At 34.8% G+C, this 23432-nt stretch overlaps 1 protein-coding gene across 1 annotated transcript in view; it reads left to right on the plus strand.

Moving 5' to 3' along the window:
- The window catches only part of LOC124369378 (myelin regulatory factor), a 127470-nt gene extending 108056 nt beyond the window's left edge, over positions 1-19414 (plus strand). Inside the window, exons 15-22 of the mRNA XM_046827378.1 lie at positions 9361-9484; positions 10190-10285; positions 12340-12489; positions 14075-14189; positions 16195-16270; positions 16950-17047; positions 18564-18672; positions 19251-19414. Of these exons, the coding sequence (XP_046683334.1) occupies positions 9361-9484; positions 10190-10285; positions 12340-12489; positions 14075-14189; positions 16195-16270; positions 16950-17047; positions 18564-18672; positions 19251-19414 (932 nt within the window). The remainder of the gene's footprint in view (positions 1-9360; positions 9485-10189; positions 10286-12339; positions 12490-14074; positions 14190-16194; positions 16271-16949; positions 17048-18563; positions 18673-19250) is intronic.
- The last annotated feature ends 4018 nt before the right edge of the window (positions 19415-23432 follow it).

The raw sequence follows: 23432 nt of genomic DNA on the forward strand, positions 1-23432 counted from the left end.
TGCTTTCAGGAATTCTTCTTTAAGGATGGACATTTCTCTGGTATAAGTTAATCATTTTTCCCTTTTTTTGCTTAGCACGAGATCTCACCTTAGGGCAAGTCCAGTCAAGTGCAAACTGGAAAGATGTGCCAAAGTGGAAATATGCTTCGTCTACCTCATTTGAATTAATGACGGAGTCCCAAGTTTCCATAGACAGTCGGTTCTTTAAGTTAAGGAGATTGTTATGTGTAAGATTTCTTTGTGAATTATATATGTTTCCTATGGTCTCTTTTGGCATGTCTATTGTACAGTATTGTCCAGTGTGGTTCCTGATAGCCCAGTGATAGTCACTTCTACACTTATCATGTCTTGATCCAGATCTGAGCATACTATGTCTATTGAGGATATAGAGATTTCGGTGATTCTGGTAGGTGGGAGGTCTAATCTCTGGATGTTATATCCCCTTAGCAGTTCGTTGAATGCACTGCGTTCTCTTGATGTCTCATCAAGATTATCAATGTTTACATCCCCCCTAACAAGTTTTTTTAGCACTCAGCGGTAGTTTGTCCAGAGCTTCAGACAGGACTTTAAGTACATTGTCAAAATTTGATCCTGGTGGTCGGTACAACTCCAAGTAAGTATAAGCATTTTTTCTTGGTCATTCTTATTTTAATAGCTGATACTTCACAAGTCATCTCAATACTGTATTGTTCTAACCCTACGCTTTCGGTTTTATAGGAAACTTGGTTATGTTTATATATGGCGGACTCCTCCTTTAATGTGTTCACTTCTGCCATAAGCACTGATTAGTTTGTAGTCAGCTATTATGGCTTGATCTATTGTGCCCTTTTTTAGACCATGTTCTGTCATGTATTATAAAATCTGGATTTGTATTGTGCAGCAGGTGTTCTAGCCGCTCAATTTTGCTTGCCATTCTATCCATATTTTGGTGGAAAAGAAAAGTAGTTGTCCTGATTTTGCTTTGAGTTTTGTTATGGATGGTGATTTATTGAGCTTACATGGTCTAAAAAAGGGTTTGGAACCGATGTATTTCTGTCTCAGTTGTTATGTGGTGTTGGTCTAGTTCAGTAGGGGGAGTCACTGATGTTGCTTGTGAAGTAGCAGAGGCCATGTCATGGGTACGGTGCAGTGTGATTGGTTTGTTCAGGAAATTTTGATTGATTCTTTTAAAAAAATCTATGTTTTTTCATGAAGAATTCCTCAATACTTTCGTTGTCTGGGACGAATTATTGCGGTCATTGGTGGTTTCTTTTCTAATGTTAGCGGTGTTAGGTTGGACTTGGTTAGAGAGGTATTGTTACCCGCAGCATATTTTGCAGCCTGTAAAGAGATGCTAAAAATAGTTGGTTTTGTTCCTAACTGATGATGTTGTGTTAGTTTTCTTCAGTTTTTTCTACAGGTTTGGCTGGTTCCTGGGGTTGATGTTTTGTTGTTTTCTGTCATGCTTTTTGTCACAAAAGTATTCAGTTTTTGTCTACAGGTTTGGCTGGTTCCTGGGTTGCAGTTTTGATATTTTTAGTCACGTCTTTTGTCACAGAGGTATTCAGTTTTTTTTCTACAGGTTTGGCTGGTTCCTGGGGTTGATGGTCTGATAATTTTAGTCATAGTATTTGTTACAGAAGTATTCAGTTTTTGTCTACAGGTTTGGCTGATTCCTGGGGTAGTGTTTGAGTCTCTATCTGCTGTCAGGCTCTGAAAATCTGAGTGGTTGTATATTTTACAATTGATTTGTCCATCACTAACTTTGTCATCATTGGCTGAGCAGTTTTGTGATATTGAGTTACTAGGACAGTTAGGATACGAAGTGGTATATTGCAGTTGTGCTTGTATAGTCTTCATAAATTCCTCAGCTTGGTTCTTGCCGTCTCTTTATGTGAACTAGTTCTACAAAGATTAGGCTTTTAGGACTTATATCGGGTGTCTCATTGTTGCTAGTTTGGGTTTCCATATCTTTGAGAGTTTTAGGTTCCCGATCCTGGCTAGTCCGATTTGTTTTGAACTGAGTGAGGGATTTGACTTCATTTAGAAGTTTGCAGATGGTCTCTTCCTTTTCTTTATCTTGTTCTTCAAATAATTTAGTGAGGTCCATCCGGATTTCTTTTTCTTTTTCTAATTGGTTTTCAACACAAGTTAAATTTTCTACTAGTTTGTTGTATTTGTTTAGTAAAATTTTTTCCCCTGTCATTTTCTAGCTCTTCAATCTGTGATTGGTAGTTTTTTTCAGAGTAGGTTTTTTAATTCTTCAAAGTCCTGTGTTAGTTTTGTGTTTTTAAGTGTCATATCAAGTAAGTCCTGCTTTAATTTTTGGTTTTCCGTTAGTAGGGCATTACCAACTTCAGCAGCTAACGAGAGAGAAGTTTCCAAATCCGTTTCTTCTAAGTTGTGAACGTTAAGTAATTTCTCTTGTATTACTCCTATAGCAGAGTTGTTCAGTTGGTCATTAACTGTATCCAAAGTAAGATCTGTAGTTGAAATTTTCAGTTTTACATTTATTGCATTTCCAGTTCTCTATTTCAAATTTAAGAAAGCTTTGAGAACTTTTTTTCTGGCCAATCCAAGCATTTTGAATGGTACCACTGGTTACAAAACACCAGTGCACAAAATTCCTTTTGTGCTTGACTCCTACTGTGCACATTCCACAAGGATATTTAGTCATTTTTTTTAAATAAAAAATACTGGATTCTTAATTGAAAATTGGTGTAGTAGGAAAACAGTTTTAAAGACTTGTCTGATTATCTGTCAATTTTTTTTAAATATTGATTGTTAAAATAGATACTGGAATACAGTTTTAATAACTTTGTCTGACTATGACTAATTTTGGCAGTCTAAAAGTGGTCATGCTGTAGTGTGTTATGAGAAATAATCCTTAAGTTGTAAAAGAGGCTAACTTCTGTTGTCAATGAGATTGTACAGTCAGCTGTGTGTACAGTATGTACGACAAGGTCAGGGCTGTTGTGTCAGCAGGTGTCAGGTCACTCACGCTCAGCAGTGACACACTTTGTCCAGCAGTCTGTCGGCATCCACACTTGTTGTTTGTGTTGGAGGAAGTGATGAGTTGGAGTTGATGATTATTTTGCTGGCACTACGTCACTGCCAATGTGTCATATTTTTTATATCTAAGTAATTATTTGTATTGAAAAATTTGTCTTAATTAATTCTGCTTTAAAACAGCTTTGTCTGAAGTTTATAATAGTTTGAATAGTAGTACTTTTTTCTTGAGTGTAGTTGCTTTTTATTAGAATTATGCTTAAATCTGTTTGGAAAGAAACTTCCCTGGCTTGTATTGGAAATTGTGTTTTTTTCTGGTGAGTAAAATGTTGTTTTTTCTTAATGGAACAAACTTACAGTTGTTAGTTGTAGTGTTGTGAGCACTGTGGTGATTTTTTGTTGGATTAATCACTACTAATACTGCACTTAAATAAGAGGTCACTTTCACTAAATGTTACTTGTCGGCCCATCTTGGATAGGCCATCTTGGATAGTGGCTCCTTGAGAACCCTCTGTTGCCACTTCTGCAATAAAAAAGTCGTAATGTGTTTTAAAAGTGAAACAAATGTTGTATAGGGAGGATGTTTAAGGTTTTGGTAAAGAGGAAATGAAGATACTAATGTGGACTTTTTTAGAATAATGCGTAGAAACATATTCTGTGTTCTTCTCAAGTTGTCGATAACTGTCTTTGACCCACCTGCCCAACAAACAATGCCATACTGCAGTCTAGAGTGTATTAGTCCATAATACAAACTACGCAGCAAGACTACGTCACAAAAGTTTCTTAAAAAATAAAACTTACGTAAGTTATATTTTATTTGATTATGCAAAAGGTTTCCATGTGCTTTCCATGTTAGATTTTCATCAACATTTATTCCTAGGTATTTAAAAGAGCTTACTTTTTTCAATGATTGCACAGTTTACAGTTCAACATATTATTACAAGGTATCGTTATGGTATTTTATTGGAAAACGGAAATCGAAAGTTTTTGTGATCAAAATTTATATATTTTGTTTTGTTTGTATTCAACATCATTTTATTTACTTCACACCATTGTTTAATAATATTAAAGGTCGTGAGATATATGAGAATAAAGGTTGTCTTTAATTTTATCAGAGTATACAAAAGCAATATCATCCGCAAAAGCAAATATGTTGCCCTCAAAATCCCGATTCAGTAGATCATTTATGAAAATAATTAATAGATTTGCAGCCAAAACAGAGCCCTGGGGCACTCCGGCCTTAACAACCTGGGGTGAACTTAAATGATTACTTATTCGCACTTGTTGGGTGCGACCCGTGAGAAAACTTGAAAACCAATTTAATGCTACACCTCTTATACCAATTGCCTCCATCTTTGATAATAAAATATTATGATCCACAAAATCAAAAGCTTTTTTTGAAGTCAACAAAAAGTGCAGATGTCTTACAACTGTTATTGAAGCTGTTGTTATAATAATGAAACAAAATCTATCAGCGCATCTTCGGTTTGACTTGCCTTGCGTAAAACCAAATTGCCTATTGTTTTGAAAGTTTATTGTTTTTAGATATGTTATTAGTCTTTTTTTCATGCATTTTTTCAAAAAATTTTTGAAAAAACTGATAGCAGGCTAATTGGACGCATATTATCTAGACTGTGAGAATTTTGGTTTTTTAAGCAGTGGAATAACAATGCCCTTTTTTAGCGCCTCGGGAAAAAACACCAGTTGAAAAACTTAGTTGATTAAATGAGATAGTAAAGGAGCTATTTTTTCAGATATTTGTTTTATTAGCAGTACTGTGATGTTATCGTATCCCGTCGACTTTTTTGTTTTTTAATTCTTTAATAATTTTGTTGATCTCGTTTGCATCTGTTGGTGTAATATAAAAGGAAGAAGGATAACACCCATTATCTGACCTAAATGAAATGATGCAAGGTTTGTTGTGCAATTTGCTTATATCACAGACACTGATAAGGAAGCTATTTACTTTATCCGCGACCTCTTGAGGCTTATCTAAGGTGCTTCCATCTCCAGTACAATTTTGTTGACATTCTTATTTACGTTATTGCCCATTAAATTATTTATTATTTTCCATTGTTGGCCAATATCGCCAATATCGCCATCATGCTCATTTATTAACTTAGAATAATATTGATTTTTTTAGATTGTCTATATCATTTTTTAAATTAAACTGTAAATGAATCGTAATATTTCTTAAAACGATTATCATAAGGTCTTCTTCTATAAATATTGTATAACTTTTGTCTTTTCTTGACTCTATTTAATATATTATTATTAATCCAAGGACTTTTAAACTTAGCTTTATCAAGCTTATTTCCTATAGTAATCTTTACAGTATTAGTATTTACAACATAATTTAACTTATCTAAGAATAATTCATAACTATGATTAACATTTTACTGTATTATAAAAATCTCCCCAATTGACAACATCTATGCTCTGTTTGATTCTTTCGAAATTATACTTAATTTTTGTTTTGCTATTTTGTTTATTTTCAATTGGACAGGAAGTGAAAATTTTTAAACCTATAGCACAATGATCTGATATACCAACATCAAACACTGCACTCTCAAGATTATTTATATCTCTATATCTAACATATATATGATCTACGCAGGTAGAAGACGTATTAGTAATTCTAGTTGGTTGGTTAATTTAGTGATATAAAACTGTAATTATTCATTAAGTTATTATATTTTTGTACATCTGATGAACACTTGAATGTGTCTATATTTATATCACCAATATAAACTGTATTTATTTTTTATCTGTAATAATTTATTTTCAAGTTCATATAGAAAGCTATTTTCAGAAAAATTTTGTAATCTATACATTGAGAGGAGATTAATTCGTGTATTATTATATTTTAACTCTAACAGAAGACAATCAGCTGTTGTCAATATCGAATTTTAATTGTAAACAATCGATATCATCTCTAATGAAGCAAGCAACACCACCTGCTCGGTATGTGTCATTACAATTACCAAAAACGTTTTGTATCCTGGTATCTTATAAAAGGACAATTCATTGCTATTTAACCAGATTTCACTTAGAACTAAAATATTTTGGCTTACTCCTAATTAAATTAAGTTCCATTAACAAATAATCAAAGTTTTTTTCTCATACTTCTAATATTTAAATGTAAAAAAGGAAAAATTGTGCATTTTTTTTTTTACTCATATAAGTAACTAAATATGTGTTTATTTTGAGACAATACTCACTATTCAACTACTTACTGACACTTGTTGAATGTGGTAAACATTTTAGTAAAAATTTGGGCGAAAAAACATTGTTTTGTTTTTTACCAATTAGTACTGTGATATGTTGTGCAAAAGGTTATGAAGTGATATTTTTCTTATTCAGCATTACATTTGGAACATTTTGCATATTTTTTAGAATTAGGACTACTACATTTTGTAAAAAACTATAACGTCAAGGATTTTGAAAAATTAAAATATAAAAAACTACACAACCGGTTAGCAGGACCAGATTTTTTTATGATAAAAGATAAGCATTTTTATTTTTACTTGATCTTATAGAACATATGTTTGTGAAAAAAAAAAACCATATGTTATACATGCAATTTGAACATATATTTGTACATAAAAAGTTGTTTAAAAAAAAGAAATGTCATATGCTCGAAAATGGCCCTAGCACTTTGAAGTGGTTTAGTCATCACTTGGAGGGTTAAACTTTTGACTATAAATATAATTATAGAGGGTATGGCTGGAATATATGTTTTATGAGGTTCCCAAGATAGTTTTTTATCGATATAAACATCCAAAAACTTAATGCTTTCCACACTAACTTGTGTAAAACAAAAATATATCTCTTAGGTTTTACTTACAAGCTGCCAGCTGTACAGCCGAAGCTTCGCTTTTAACATGGAGTTTTCAGTTTAAAACTGTGTTATAAATCATCTCAAATCCTTAATCTTTCACTTCAGAAACTCAAATTTTAGTATCTCAATACTAATGAATTGTTAACAATATGATTTTAATACCATTAGGTATATAATTTATATTCAAAGTAGAGATTCATATGGAAAATGTACGCTGAGTATAAATTAAAACAATTAGTATTAACCGGAATTTTATTTTAACAGTCATTAGCATTGAGACACTACAATCTAAGTTTCTGAAGATTTGACATTTATGGATTTGAGACGAGTTACTATTTATAACACAGTTTTAATGTTTGACTCTATGTTAAAAAACACAGCCTGAGATGCGTGATCAGCAGCTGACTAACATTCCTTCTTATGCACGGCGCCCACTGCAACCAGCCCAACCTAGCCTTTTTGGGAAGTCGAAATACACGCAATCAAATGGACACCCACCCACTGCGACTGGCCCGGCCCAGCCCCCCAATGGGCTGGGCTGGGCCGGGCCGGTCGCAGTGGGCGCTGTGCTTTAACCCCTCCTATACTAGAGGGCTGAATCAAATAGCTTGCCAAATACCTCCTCCCATTTGTTTTTTTTTTCCTTCCTGAGGGAAAAGGACAGTTTGTCCCCGCACTTAGTCCTAAAAGGACCTTTGCTCCTCCCTTACTTTAATTTGTGCCCTCAAAGACCGAAGCTTTTGCAAAAACCAATCAGATTTAAGGGCTCCTGTTCTCTAATGTCCTTGGGGCTGAGGAGATATGCTCCCAAGTATCTTTTCCGAGTCTCTACGATGGCAGGACAATCCAACCAAATGTGCTCCGCTGACTCCTCCTCTTCTCCACCACAGAGTCTACATTCGCTACTCTGACTAAGGCCTACCTTCAAAAGGTGCTTCCTCAGAGGGCCATGTCCTGTCAACATTCCTAATATCAGTCTTATATCCTCCTTATTCTGGTCTAGGAGAGCTGTCCACCCTTTTGCGTAAGGAGAGATAAACATTTTGGATATTCTTAAACCTGAGGCTCTACTCCCATTCTTGTGTCTTGTCCTCTTTTCCCAATCTTTGACCAGAGCTTTAATGTTGGAGAAGGCTATCCCACAACCTGGCTCAGGCCCCATCAATGTGGATTCTGCTCCCTTTTTGGCGAGGATGTCCGCTTTTTCATTCCCATGAATACCTTCATGACCCGGTACCCAACCGAGTGTTATGTTGTTATTTGTTGCCAGCTCTGCTAGAGCATTCCTGCATTCCCAGACCGCTTTCGAATCAATCGAACAGGTATCCAGTGCCTTCAGTCCAGCCTGACTATCAGAAAGTATTAGGTATGATAATCCTTTTGTCCTCAACTGTGTGAGTCTTCTGGAACATGAGTCTATTGCCATGACCTCCGCCTGAAAAACCATGGCATGTCTTCCTAGGGGCACAGCCATGTCGACTCCAGGTCCATGTATTCCGTATCCTGCCCTAGAGTCTAGGAGTGAACCATCAGTGAAAAACTTCAGGACTCCTTTTGTAGGGTAGGCCACGCAAATGGCAGGATCAAACTGCCATTAGTAACTATGCAGTATGTTGATTGCTTGACAAATGCTCTGTTAGAGATTTTGTGCTGGAAATTGTTTTAAAATAATGGCTAACGTAGTACATTGTCTTGTTTTGTTTTTATATTTCCTTTACCTATGTCCATTTCAGCATGTGGTTATTTGTTATATTTTAGTATTATTGTGAATAAGTCGTGTTCAAGTCGTAACATTAGTTGCAGTTAAATCGACTGTGAATGAAACAGTGAATGGGAAGTGTTTGGTAGTAGTTAATGTTATAAATAAAATAATTACATAATATTAATTACTTAGCCAGGAGAATGTCAAGGTTACTTTTCTGCTTAGATGATTAACTTTCTGTGTAGCTGAAAATTAAGTTATGCCTATTTACAGTCCATTCTCAGATATGGCCCTATATACAGGGGAAACTGCAGAAGGATACAAGAAATATTAGGAATACAAAAGAAGGCTTTAATAACTTTGTCTGATACTTTAACCAATTACAAGTCACTGTCTATTTAGTTGGAAATACAAACCTTTACTAACCTGTACGTTTTTGATCTTGAACATTATCCTTCTAACAATGTACATCTACATAAGGCCGCATCATGACATTCACTCTTATAACACAAGAGGTAAAAATAATGAAGTAATAGATTACAATAAATTGAATATGACCCACAATAACCAATTGATAATGTCACTGAAAGTTTTAAATAAAACTAAACCTCTCACCAAACGTTCAGTGACAATAATTTAATGAAAAAGGATTTACTCCTGGCTAGTAAAAAGTCCATTTTGCACTATTGAAGAGGTTTAATTTTCACATACACACAGGCTCAAGGAATATGTGAGTTAACTCTGGAAGAATAATAAGAACTTTATCTGCTCTGGCTAGCTGATGCGTCACGATTATAGATCTGTAGTGTATGGTGTCTTTTGATTCTAGTGACAACGAGAGCAAAGCTCAAGGGGTACACGTGTGAACATTGGGAGGATGATGACCACATCATCTGCTCGAACCAGCTGATACAAGTCACAATTGTGGTCCTCATTCTGATCATGGCTATGTGGTTAGTTTTCACTTTTATTGTAACATATAATATTAACAAACTTTTAATATTCAGTTTGGTAGTGAAGAACAGTAACGGTGCAATTTTTGTAACAGTTTTTAGGTATAACATTATAACTTGGTATTTGTCCCATCAGGGGGACGGTCTATGAGGAGTAAGGAAAAAATTCAAAGTTATAATATAATTTGTTAAGTTCTATGGCAAAATATAGGTCTTGATCATTAGAAAACAATGCCGCAAACCAGACCTCAAAAGGTTTATTCTAACTAAAATGGAAGCGTTTTAAAGTTTCTCTGCAGTTTGTAAAGTAGTATTCCTCTTGGTAACAGAAAATATAAAATACTGTACTGAAATTAGTTACTACTATTACAATGAGGGTTTGTAATAATGTTGTAGTGTATTTTGACAGTATCTCAACCAGTGATGAAAAGTAACATTTTGTTACATATCTACAATGGAGGTATTAACCAAAACTATTTTGGTTAATAGTGCTAGAGCACTATTAACCAAAAAGTTGTGCATGTTGTGTTGGCATGTTTGGTTAGATGAACCCTTTGTTTTAAACAACATCATACAAATAGGAAGAATGTTTTAATCAGATGATCTAAAGCGAATTGATAATATAATGTGGCATTAATTAGCTGAGTAGGATACTTTAACATTGTCTGAAATATAACTTAATCATAGAAAATGGTAATTTTTCAGTTTAATGGCCATGGTGACTCTGTACGTACTTGAGTACCAGAAGAGGAGTACACCGATTAATTATTCTGATGTTTCGTTGGCAGCAAGTAAACTAAGGTAACGTACAACTTTGTCAATACAAATTTGTTCTGCAATTTTCTTTTTTTAATTTAGATTGTTAGTCTGAGTTTTAGGTGTTTGCTGATAATTGTTGTGATGAACACAAATTGGAATAACTTACATTTTTCTTCATAAATTTTCTCATGTCAATTCTTTTGTGTTATAACAATGGAATACTACATTTCAAGGATTGGAATCTATCCTCTTCTTCAGTTTCAAAAAATTTTAGGACAAAGTTAAGCAAGCACAAATTAATATTTTATCGTGACGAACACGCAAAATGCAAACTTGATATCAGTACAAGTTGTGTGTCAAACATTCAAGCATATATTTGTAGGAGTTTAAAGTGGTCAGAAGAAGCACAAACCATATGACTGCAAAACACATACTGTAGACTCCAGAGAATGTGAAAGACTGGGGAATATAACAAAACAGTCTGTAGAATCTTAATATTGTTTAGTAACCATATTAATATATATCTTAATGTGTCTTATAATCTTATAATATCTTATCTTATCTTATATAATCTTGTAATATGTATATGTATATGTATATATATATATATATATGTATGTATATGTATATATATGTATGTTGATATATCTTGTATATCTTAATATGTATATATCTTAATATGTCTTGATGTATAATAATATAACATATCTTAATATTAATTAGTAACCAATATATCAAAACAGTCTGTAGAATCTTAATATTGTTTCCATTACTCTAAAATGTTAAGATAATATTGTCATTAGATAAATTGTATTTTTTACATAGATGATTTAAAGTCTTCAATATATTAGTCTTTTATGTATATTTAAACATTGTATGTAAGAATAAGATTGACTAGAGTTTAAATTGATTAAGTTGTACTCTTATCAACGTTAATGTATTTTTATTTTAATGTTGATTTTAGTTTAAATATAGTGAGAAGATTTCCAATATACCGCAGTGATCTGCACATCAAGTCCTTTTCAGAGAAAACCGGACTGTTATCAGACCTTTCCTTGTTTATTGTTAGTTTTATCTAACCACGCAACTTGTTAATGTGGTTAGATTATATTCCTTAATAATCTTGTTTGTAAAGTTTATATTTTTTTGGAATAAATCTCATTATCTCATTATCTCATTATCTCATATCAATATCGGCACATTCTGTTGCATTCTAAATATCATCTAAATCAAAATACAGAATGGTAATGATAGGGAGAAGGCACCTTCAGTATTACTTTATCGTTCTTGATCTCAAGGTTATAGTGTTTGTTTTGATTTTATTAGATAAGGTTACTTTTATTGTTACAATATTTTTTGTATACTAATTAATTGTTTTTGTAATATTAGTAGCCACAGGTGGTAAACTTCAATAGAAGGTTGATTTAGTGGTTGATCTGATAATTTGACTCAAAAAGCCTCAATTAGTTTAGGATCCTCTGAATAAAAAACATAGGCTACATCACATAGTATTGTTGTAATCTATATATATTTTACTTATTTTAATATACAAGCCATGATAATTCCTATCACAATCGTAACATTTTATCTTAATTTGTTTACTAGGAACAGGCTTGTTGCATATACCACAATTTAGCATGTTGATGTTGAGGTTATGATGCATTAATCACATTATAGATTGTATTAATCACATTTACTCACAATGATACATAAGGGCAGATCTTCAATCCCTTTGAAAAAAGATTTAAAATTGAGTTATAAGCATTCCAAACTTTGAGTGGTCACCATCATATTTGATTGCCTTGATTATTTTAAATGGTGATCGCAGTTACTGAGGCAAGTGTCTGGTACCTACTTGAGTATTCCTGGGCAGTAGCTATGTGTGTCTATCACAGTCATCCTGTTATGAGAAGAGGTTAACATTGAGTTTTTCATAGTCACTTTGGCATGGTTTGGCACAAGCTTAAGTACAGCTGGAATAGTACGAGTACTACTGTAGAGTTTGTGGGTTTACCATGGGACAAGTAGACAGGCCATCTTTATATATCTTAATTTGTTGCCACATGTGTAAATTTTGTTGAAATTTTTATTTTCAGCAATGAAAACCAGAGTCAAACACGTTTCCGCTCCACTACTATGACTTCTTACTGGAGCCTAGATGTCAGACCAAATTATACCGATTTAACCAATTCTAAATACGACCAAAAATATATGGATGTATGGAGCTCAGCAAAGAAACATACCAGGTATTTGAAGCTGTAATATTTAATAATAGTGTAATGGAATAAATGTCAAAGAGGTATTATTTTGCCTTTGTGACATTCTCAGCGTGTTCAATTATTTAAAACTTTTTCTTATATATTAAAGTATTTTTATTCATCAGTAGTTTTGTACACCCGTGCAAGCAAATACATAACTTGAAAACAGGTATTAACAATCATGAAAAAACAAAATCACAACTTGACAAGGCATGTCCAAAAAGGCTTGTCTACGAGGTTTGTCCAAAAAGTATCCGTCCTTGACGTCTGGCATGAACTGACGTTACTCGGCGGCGGCAACGGCAATCTGGTCCCCTTCAAAGTACTCCCCCTTCACAAGCCACTACCTTATTCCAGCACTCCTCCCACTTCCGGAAACACTCCTTAAATTCATTTTGCGGAATGGCTAACAGGTCCTTCGTCGCATTTTGTTTTATTTGTTCAACATCGTCAAAACTTATTCCTTTCAATGGAATTTTTAGTTTCGGAAATAGCCAGAAGTCACAAGGAGCTATGTCAGGACTGTAGGGAGGCTGTCGTAGTTGGTTGATGTCGTGTTTGACCAAAAAAACGTTGAATAAGATTTGAGGAATTAGTTGGCGCGTTGTCGTGGTGCAGGATCCAGTCACGGCTTGTCCACAGTTCAGGTCGTTTCCTTCGCAGTGCATCTCGTAGCCGCCTTAGGACCTCAAGATAATACTCCTTATTCACTGTCTGGCCTCTTGGAGCATATTCAATTTTTGGAGCACAAATTTTGCCGAAACACAGTTCATTTTTAAATCTTTGTGTAAAATGTTACAAACTGACGATTTTGGTATTCCTAAATCTTCTTACAGCTCTCGGACAGTCAATTGACGGTTTTCATTAATTACTGCACGAACACATTCAACATTTTCAGCGTTTCTAGCCGTTGAAGGCCTGCCAGATCGGTCATCACTCTCCACTGACATGCAGCCTATTTTAAACCGCCTAAACCACTGTTTTATTTGTGTATCGCCCATAGACACGTCACCATAAACTTTCCGTATCATAGTAATCGTCTCTGATGCTGAATGGCCAAGTTTTTGGCAAAATTTAATGCAAATGCGCTGCTCAACACGTTCATTCATATTGAAATGCGACGCACACACATGGCAGTACTGTACGGAACAGAGCGCTGTGACTCATTGAGTGACCGTTTCGTATTCAATGCCTACTATGGGAATTCAATGCCCTCCAATGACCGTTTCGAGCCGGTCGGTTACGCTGCGGCCGCCTACCGGTCGGCGGTCGGATACTTTTTGGATAGACCTCGTATTTTAAAAAACCACTTCTGAAGCTACCCTTGTAGTTGATTATGATGAAATTTGATATGTAAGTATAATTTATATAACTTCTAAATAAATTTGGATGGATGTTAGTTTCTGATAGTGAGAAATAATGGAATACAATGTAAAGGGAGAATGTATGGGCCATATGCTTGAATATGTAATTAACTCATGACAAGTCCTGCATTAAGAATTGTTGTATTATTATAGATTTTACATGTTAGCTCCTTCAATGTCTTTCATAATTGTTTGAATGTTTGTTTCAGTGGTTTTGGAAAGAAAGGGGCCTTTAATGGAGGAGGGTTTGTATTGAGCACGATGTCTCCTCCATCTCTGGGAGCTCGGCAGTGCGGAGTGGCTGACTTTGTCCATGCGTGTCAGGTTAAACACTTACACTTAGAACTAATTTAATGTCTTAGGAAACACAGATAAAAGTGAGATGAGTGCACTTTTTATAAAAAATGGACATTAATTTTTGTAAACTGACGTATACATTTACTGTACAACGTGTATTATGTATATCAGTGTATATTAATAATCAGTCATCTGTCAAAATAAGTATAAATATTTAGTTATTTAACTCTCGGGAAACCAGTCCAAACTTAGTCATACCAACCAAAAAGGCCAAGTTTATTTGAGGTATTTTGCATAGTTTTACTAACTCTGTAATGTTTAGGGCTAGAATCATAATTTTCATTTAGGTTTTGCCTAATTAAACAAGGACCGTTTTTTTTTTCTACCTGAGGTCTTACACCATAATGGCCCAACACGTGGCAGGTCTGCGGTGTGGGCAATGGTCGATCGCGCATATGCCCTGCTAAAATATTTATCACTGCTGAGTTCAAGTAGTCAGTTTGGGCTGAGCTGCAGTTGCATAAACATGGCAAACATTTTTATAAATAGGAAATTTTAAGATTACCAAATTCAAAACTGGTGATAATTACAGTCACTTTTGGTTGGTACATACAGTTTGGCTATACCATTTAAATATTCTGTAATCACCTTAGTTATTAGGCTTACTCAGTCAATCATATCTAACATTAAATTTTTCGCACTATTTAGAAACATTGCTTACACAATTAAATTATGTTGAACTGAAACTGCCACTAACTGCCAATCTACACTCATTCGTGTACATATAAGATATTTTCTCACCAATGTAGACTCTGAGCCACAAGTACATGGAATTTTGTAGAATTTGTCCGTAAATTAAGGAATTGTTTGAGACCAATGTAAGATACGATTCCACTGTGTATCACTTTCCATGTTGCTGGTAGGATCCCCAGACCTGCCCCTCCAGTAATGCTTCTCTATATGAAGTACCACTGTTATTTGAGTTTGTTTTTCGTGTCTCGTACTCACACTTTCCATGTTGCTGGTTGGATCCCCAGACATCCTCCTCCAGTAATGCTTCTCTATATGAAGTACCACTGTTATTTGAGTTTGTTTTTCGTGTCTCGTACTCACACTTTCCATGTTGCTGGTTGGTTCCCCAGACATCCTCCTCCAGTAATGCTTCTCTATATGAAGTACCACTGTTATTTGAGTTTGTTATTCGTGTCTCGTACTCATACTTTCCATGTTGCTGGTTGGTTCCCCAAACATCCTCCTCCAGTAATGCTTCTCTATATGAATTACCACTGTTATTTGAGTTTGTTATTTGTGTCTCGTACTCATACTTTCCATGTTGCTGGTTGGTTCCCCAGACATCCTCCTCTAGTAATGCTTCTCTATATGAAGTACCACTGTTATTTGAGTTTGTTATTCGTGTCTCGTACTCACACTTTCCATTTTGCTGGTTAGTTCCCCAGACATCCTCCTCCAGTAATGCTTCTCTATATGAATTACCAGTGTTATTTGAGTTTGTTATTTGTGTCTCGTACTCACACTTTCCATGTTGCTGGTTGGTTCCCCAGACATCCTCCTCCAGTAATGCTTCTCTATATGAAGTACCACTGTTATTTGAGTTTGTTATTCGTGTCTCGTACTCACACTTTCCATGTTGCTGGTTGGTTCCCCAAACATCCTCCTCCAGTAATGCTTCTCTATATGAAGTACCACTGTTATTTGAGTTTGTTATTCGTGTCTCGTACTCACACTTTCCATGTTGCTGGTTAGTTCCCCAGACATCCTCCTCCAGTAATGCTTCTCTATATGAAGTACCACTGTTATTTGAGTTTGTTATTCATGTCTCGTACTCCCACTTTCCATGTTTGTGGTTGGTTAACAAGAATTCTCCCTCCAGTGATGCCTTTCTCTCTGAAGTGCGGGTATTAAGATGACTGTGTTACTTGATTTTATTAATGAAATAATGTTTTATTGTATTATATACAATAGTCGCTTTGTATATAATTACAAGAAATTTAAACTTTTTGTTTATTTTTAGATTCTCTGCTGTTCCACAAGTACCATACATGGTTTTTCTGACAAAACATTATCGTATAAGGACCAACATTATCCATGTGAGTACTCCTTTATTTAACTACCATTTTTTAATATAAATTCAAACTTTAAAATGTTGCAGGTCAAAGTATTTAATCATAAGTTATAGATTGAAAATTTGGATTTTGACTTGTCTAAATATCTTGGACTTTAAATTGTATATAGTACACTATGTGAACATCTTTTCAAGTAAATTTGAAAACAGTTTACGAACATTGAAAGTTGAAAACCTACTCACTCAACCATTGTCAATATAAAATTAATGAAATTCTGAAGTGATCAGGCAATAATGATTATGTGGCAATGCCTCTTATAATACTGAATTTAAAATTAACATTAGACACACAAAAACAATAATCACAAAATAAATAACATAGGCTATGATTAAAAACACGATCGTGCGGTGGTGACAGAATGACTGGACAGGTGTTACGAAACCCCCAACACTGCAGCTGTCCTGTGTTTGTCTTTATCACTGCCGTCAGTAAGTGTAAATGGATTTTTGCGCTTTTACTGCAGGTTCATTTATTATACTTCAGTACATTTTTCAGCCGGTCTAATTTTATTCACATAATACACTTGTTTTTCATTTTTATAAACTTGCTGAAATTTCATTAAAATGTAGTAGTGGTCATAACAGAACAATGGAGATATTCTCTATAGTCATTTCACTACAGTTTTTGAACTTTTTATTTTCAGTTCAACAACCGGATGTTACACCTGCAACAAATGCCATTGAAGAACTATCTGAAAATAACTCTCAAGAGAAGGCCAGTAAAGAAGGCAGTAATAAACAGGTTTGTACAGTTTTTGTTATTGCATATTAAAATAAAATATTTATATAGGCACAGTCAGATAAATGGAGATTTCATCTGTAATTGTCATGTAGTACTTTATTGAAATAATTCATACAAAATGATTTGTGTAACTTCTCTTTGATGGTATTGTTAGTATATTATTTTTTTAAATTTTAATGACCAAATAATCATATCCACAAATGTGGTTTCTATGTTGGACTTACGGAGTGATACTTTCTACAGATCAAGAGTTTTCACCTTAACATCGCAAAGCAAGGTTGAAACCTTCTTTTATTGCAATTTTGATATCATTGCAGTACATTTATTTAATGTTTCTTAGCTTTTACCTAATAAAATTATATATCTCCCTAAATATTAGGAACAGTTGAAAATTAATTCTATACAAACTGTCTATATTCAAATGAAGACTTTTATGACATTGATTTTGCTATTTAACACTGAGCAAGGATTTTTACTTTCTTTGTGTAGTGTTCATGTAATGTTCATTTTTTCAATTTTACTTTACTTTATCTATTTTTGTTAAATTTTATTACTATTTCATTGTTATCGTTGTTTAATGCATTAAATTGTTTGATCTTATTGAATTATAAAATACTTAATGTGGCTGCATGTTATTTTTAAGGCTATTTATATTTGCCTCTGGTTGAATCATTAATTTCTTTCTGAAGATGACAATAGTACGTTATAAATATTAATTTAAACTTGTAGTATCTTTAGTATACAGATTATATTGATGTTTACCAGTGCATGTATTGTGTTTTCAGTAATAAAGATATCATTAATTGACTGAACATCAAGTACGAGAACCATTAGAAAAATAAGTTGCTTTAATATATAAAACTTACATGTATCTTTTACAGATGTTTAATTATATACATTTGAAAGAACAACTCTTTAACTATTTTTCTACATGGTTACTATTTACATTTAAGCACCTATCGTATCTAGGTACAAGGTTTTCAAAACATGAATAAAATTCTGCCACCTGTGCATGTAACCGATCGTAGCAGTAGTGCAGCAATAAGGTGTGACCCCACTCCATGATTGTTTTTTTTTTTTTGTTTAACATTAAAATAAGAAACCAATGTTTCATCATGGGTGACTATGTTGTAAAGAAATCCGCCACCTTCTTCATAGTACTGGATAAGAAACTTTGGGGCTGGTCCCATTCTCTTTGCGCCCAGCTACATTGCGCCATTCAGATTGCGCGGCAACCCCCACCCATTCAGCGATCAGATGCTTCAGTCAGTTACTTTCCGAACGACCTTTTCACCAACCAAAAAATTCGTTATATATTCGATATATATATGACATTGTAATTAACAATGTAACAATTGTGTATTTGTGCTGTTATATTCTATCTACTGTTATAACTATCACTGTATTGTTACTGAATATTTATGCTGGTATTGTGTTTCTGTCATTTTCATTCATTGTTGTTAATTTTGGTACTATAATGTGTTGTATAACTGATACAGTGTGTATGTGTTTCTAGCACGACTGGTCCCAGACCAAGGATGTCTTGTTAGTTCCTCACAAGAAACGTCAAGCGGACGACTTTATTCAACCGGAGAATGCATTTTCTTCTTCAGATTTCTCTTCAGGTAAGCGCCTATTCGTAAAATGTGAAGTTAATATTCTATAAACTACAGAATATTAAACGAAAAACAACTGATAAAAAATGTTAAATTATTATAAGTAGTAAACTAAATATGTTAAAAAATGTAATTGTAAAGTAAAAAAGGTTACAGCTTGATATTGCTAGATCATGTACTTACATCACCACCACAGCCACGTGGTTAGTGCTATTGTATGTTCAATGTTTCAAGCAGATCATTAAGTTAAAGAAACAATTGCAGTTGTTATCAGGATTTTAGGAAAGTGGGCGGGGAGAATATTGTCATATTTGGTTGCATCTTCTGTATTACCGGGATTGTTGTGGCGTTCTTCAAAAAAGTGTGGATGTTTGTGCTGTGAAATAATACCAAAGTGTACAACCTTTTACTGAGTTTGAATGCACCGGTTTGAATATTCTCTTCATTAAAATCATGTTGATTATTACTTGCATTGAGTATGTTGTAATTGGATACACTTTCCATCTTACTGTGGGTTGTTGTGTTATGAAATGTTACCTAATTATGCAATTGTCCTCAGAAACATCTAATTGTATTACTGATTACAGGGTTTGAGCGAAGTGGCTTGAATATTGTCGTGATTGGCCACACCTTCAATATCACTGCAGACCATTGTGCTGTGAAGTCTTATCATCCTCCTCACAACATGAGCTGTGTGGTGAACCTCAGCCACTACCTCTCAGACCCTAACATCACAGTTCATTTCAAGTGAGTTGTCACATTCAAATTAAAGTAAACATTTTACTGTCATGCTTTATTTCAGTAGGTCTTGTGTAGTAATTTACACACGTAATCATATCATATAACCCAAGGCCTTTATAAATGCTCCCTCAGTTGCTCTTCCTTTTCTGATATATTTCCCTTCCTATCTTTATAAAAATCTTGTATTTGATTATTGTAAACAGTATGATTGTGTTCTTGCTGTCGGTTGGTTGATGCCTGTGATTGTGTGGCAAAGACAGTAATAGTTCAATTCAATTCAATTCAAAACCTTATTTATTTCCAAATAAAGAAATTACAGTTCCATAATAGAGTAATATATACTATAGTAATTTTCAAGTATGATTAAAACATTAACATTACTTAAAATATAGGAAAAAAGTACCCACATAGGCAAGCCTGTGCGTGGGCACGAGTCGTTGAAAAGACAGGTCGACCCACATTGCCGATAAGTTTTAATCATATATAACTCAGATATGTAGCACACTTAACACACTCACGTACACACATAAATAAATAAACCTAGCTCCCATTACAATAGAGCTAAAAAAAAGAGTAAGTAAGGTAACGGGGCATAGGCTAGTAACAGACATGAGCTTGAAGTAAAAGAAAAAGAAAATCCTATCTGTAATTGGATGCAATAACGTTCTCCGTTGCCTCCCCTCCCAAATCCGTAAGCCAATTAACCAGTAGCTTCTTAAATATTCCAATTTTAGTTGATTGTGTATTCCCCTCTGTCATGATTGGACGTGTTAAGCTGCAATGCTTTTAGATTTTGATATGGCATAGAAAGTTGTGTTTGTTGGGAGTAATTCTTGTTAGACTTACGTCCAGCTGGATGATTGGTTTGTCAAAAAAATTCTTTTCCCTAGACCACCATTTCTAGGTCTCAAGAAAAGGCTCCAGAAAACAAGACACAATGTGTGGTACACCATATTAGTAATTATTTTGCATTGTAATAGTGGTAATAAAAATTATTCATTATTACCAACAAAGATGCAATAGGGCTCGTATTTATCAAAGAATTATCTAATCAGAATCGTCAACTTCAATTCCAAATCTTCGTTACCTACAGGAAGACCTTGACAGGAAGTTCTCACAAACTGTTGTGCATTGCATTCCAAACCTTGACATGCACAACATGTCCCACAGCCTCTTGTACCTTTGCTGAGAATAGAGGTAGGGACGGCAGGTTCAAGGGTTGTAAGAGGTAGTAGATCTCCTCTGAGGTCCTCAACCAACCCCACCCTGTAGCTGGTAGCTGATTTACCAACCACTGTGAGTGGTAAGGATGGATCAGGCTTGACTTTCATGGTATTTGTTGAGATCTTTTTCACTCGTACGACACGAGGAACATCAAATCAAATCAGATCAGATTTTTATTGCCAGAACATTCTATAATGCATGGCCAAAAGTCAACTTTTTACTTGCTAGAAATTTTGTCATACACCCCACAGTAGATCTCATTCAGACATACAATTTACAAATTTACATACATCAATTCATTCCCCAATGATTCCCACTTCCAGCGACGGATTCACTCAGTCTTTTTAATTGGTGGTATCCCAATCAAATGCTAAAAAACTCGTCTTTAACACCTTGGGCGTTGGAGCGTTTTTTATTGAATTTGGTTAATTTGTTGACGAAATGAACACCTGCCTGTGAAGGCAAGCGTTCATAAACCACCGTTCTGTGCCTACCAGTTCGGTAGTTATCTCTGCCTCTAGTCTCATACGCATGTATGTCCCGGCCATTCGTCATGGTACATTTAGACATACAAAAACAGAGTTGTTTCCAAGATGTAGAGACTGGGCGTCAACAGTTGTAAATTTTTGAAGGCTTCCTTGCACGACTCTCTAAATTTCAACAGAGCGATAATACGGATCGCTTGTTTTTGCAGCTTGAACACTCTCTCATAAATTGATTGTTTGCACAAGCTCCCCACAACACCAACCCTAAGTGAGATGTTACATTCACTCACCGGCTTCATCAACCTCCTTTTGAGTTGATGGGGTATTGTAGAACATTTCAGACATGGTTTGAGACTGCTGTTCATACTGAAGAGTTTAACAATCACTGATTTGGAGGTCATGCTGAAGAATTTAACAATCACCGATTTGGTGTTCGTGCTGAAGATTTTAACAATCACCGATTTGGTGTTCGTGCTGAAGAATTTAACAATCACTGGTTTGTCTTTTTGAAAGATGGAGGAGGCTTTGTCATAGCCACTAAGTCCACGGATGAATACTTTGCTTTAAGAAAAATCAAGCTTTTATACCTCCGAGGAGGAACAAGTTTTGGTTTCAAGTTTTCCTCTCCCAGACTTGACAGTAACAATTTTGAAGTGTGGTGGAGCTAATGCTATAGGGAAGACTTCTAAATCTACATCTTTGCCAATTAAGCTAGGTTTTTTGTTAAATGCTGCCTTTCTACTCCACGCCGAATGATCATCGCATGAGCATTTGCATTAGCCTGTCTCACTTCAATTCCTTCATTATAATTTTCTGAGAGAGCTTACTGATGAACATAGCCTTGTTGTAATCGTCAAGGCAACCGTTTTTTTGAATCGGTACTGCCACCCCTTTATTGAAATCAATTTCAACTGACGTTATTTTCATGTGGCTCAGGGTTGTAGCTCAAGTGATGTTGGTGGTGTGTTTCTAGCCATCATACACAACTGTGCAGTGTTCAGTATCCTCTTTGTGTAAACCACATACTGGCTGAATACTGTGGAGGAAGAACCACCTGTGTCCTGAATCAGGAAAATCTAATCTGCTCACTGTGGAATAACCTTTACTGGGAAAATCGTGAAAGGTGTCAGGAGATGTGACTGGAAGAATACACGTATCCTGTAGACACAAGTGAGCACTTTTTACATACCGCATATGGCCACTTGCACGAAACAAAGGTAGTATTTGTTGGACAGAGGTAAAATGCAGTTCCTAGTTCCCAGAATTGATTCATTAGAGGTACTTAACTCACAAACTGCAGTGGGTCCAATCTCCTTCCACCTTACAAGACTGTTTTTCATTTGTTCTTGCAAGCAACAAACTAACTACGTCATTTTGATTTAATGTGGGTAGTGTGAACAAGTCATCTTCAGGTTTGGTGACCAATTGTGTGATTTCCCACTTACATTCTTCTGAAACTTCAAGACTGTTTAGAATGATTTCATCCAAATCAGGTTGGATAAGTTGGTGTCTTTGTACAGCTCTACTAAAAGCATGAAACATCGTACCGACTGAATAGGCAGTGAACACGTTGCATAATCCTTCTTCCAATTCACTTCCAGTCATTATGTGGCCAATGTCACCTGTCATTTGTGTAGCCTAGAATCTAAGCTCTCTCTGTAAAAGATGTAATTTTTGTGACAGTAAAGTTATATTATTATTATTATTAATGTACCCCGAATATCAAAGGTGAAAACCACCCAACCTAACAACAACCAATTTAAACAAATGTAAAAGGATTACAAAAAAAAGTAAAAGAAAGTATTTAAAAAATGGAATAATTGTACCAATGTTCACTATTCCAGGACTTTTTCCCCTTAATTGGCATTTTTGTGTCTTATATGACTGGGCTAAACTCTGTTCGGTCCCTTTGCAATCGTACTGGGCTTGAGTTGAATGTGGTGCCAGGGAAGAGATCAGTTTAATATTTTTGGAGAATTGAGTAGAAATAAAAGTTATATTTAGTTTAATGAACAACATTTACATTAGTCTAATTAGTGATTTAAGTAGCTTTGTATAACATCAGAAGAGCAAATGGAATCAACAATTACTCAGTATTTTTTCCATGCAGATTTTCTCAAGGGTGGCCTGGAAATATTCAGCTGTGCAAAGAAACCAGAATGCACAAATGTCTGAGGTCTGGTGAGCGAAAGTCAACAGTCCAAGTATCTATGAACAAGTTCCGAGTGGATCTGATACACTCAATTGCAATTCTTCTCACCTTTCGCCTACCTCTCACGGACACTCCAACTAGTGTGAGTTTACATATATAATCCATTT

The sequence above is a fragment of the Homalodisca vitripennis genome, chromosome X (genome assembly GCF_021130785.1).
Source record: "Homalodisca vitripennis isolate AUS2020 chromosome X, UT_GWSS_2.1, whole genome shotgun sequence".
Taxonomy (NCBI): domain Eukaryota; kingdom Metazoa; phylum Arthropoda; class Insecta; order Hemiptera; family Cicadellidae; genus Homalodisca; species Homalodisca vitripennis.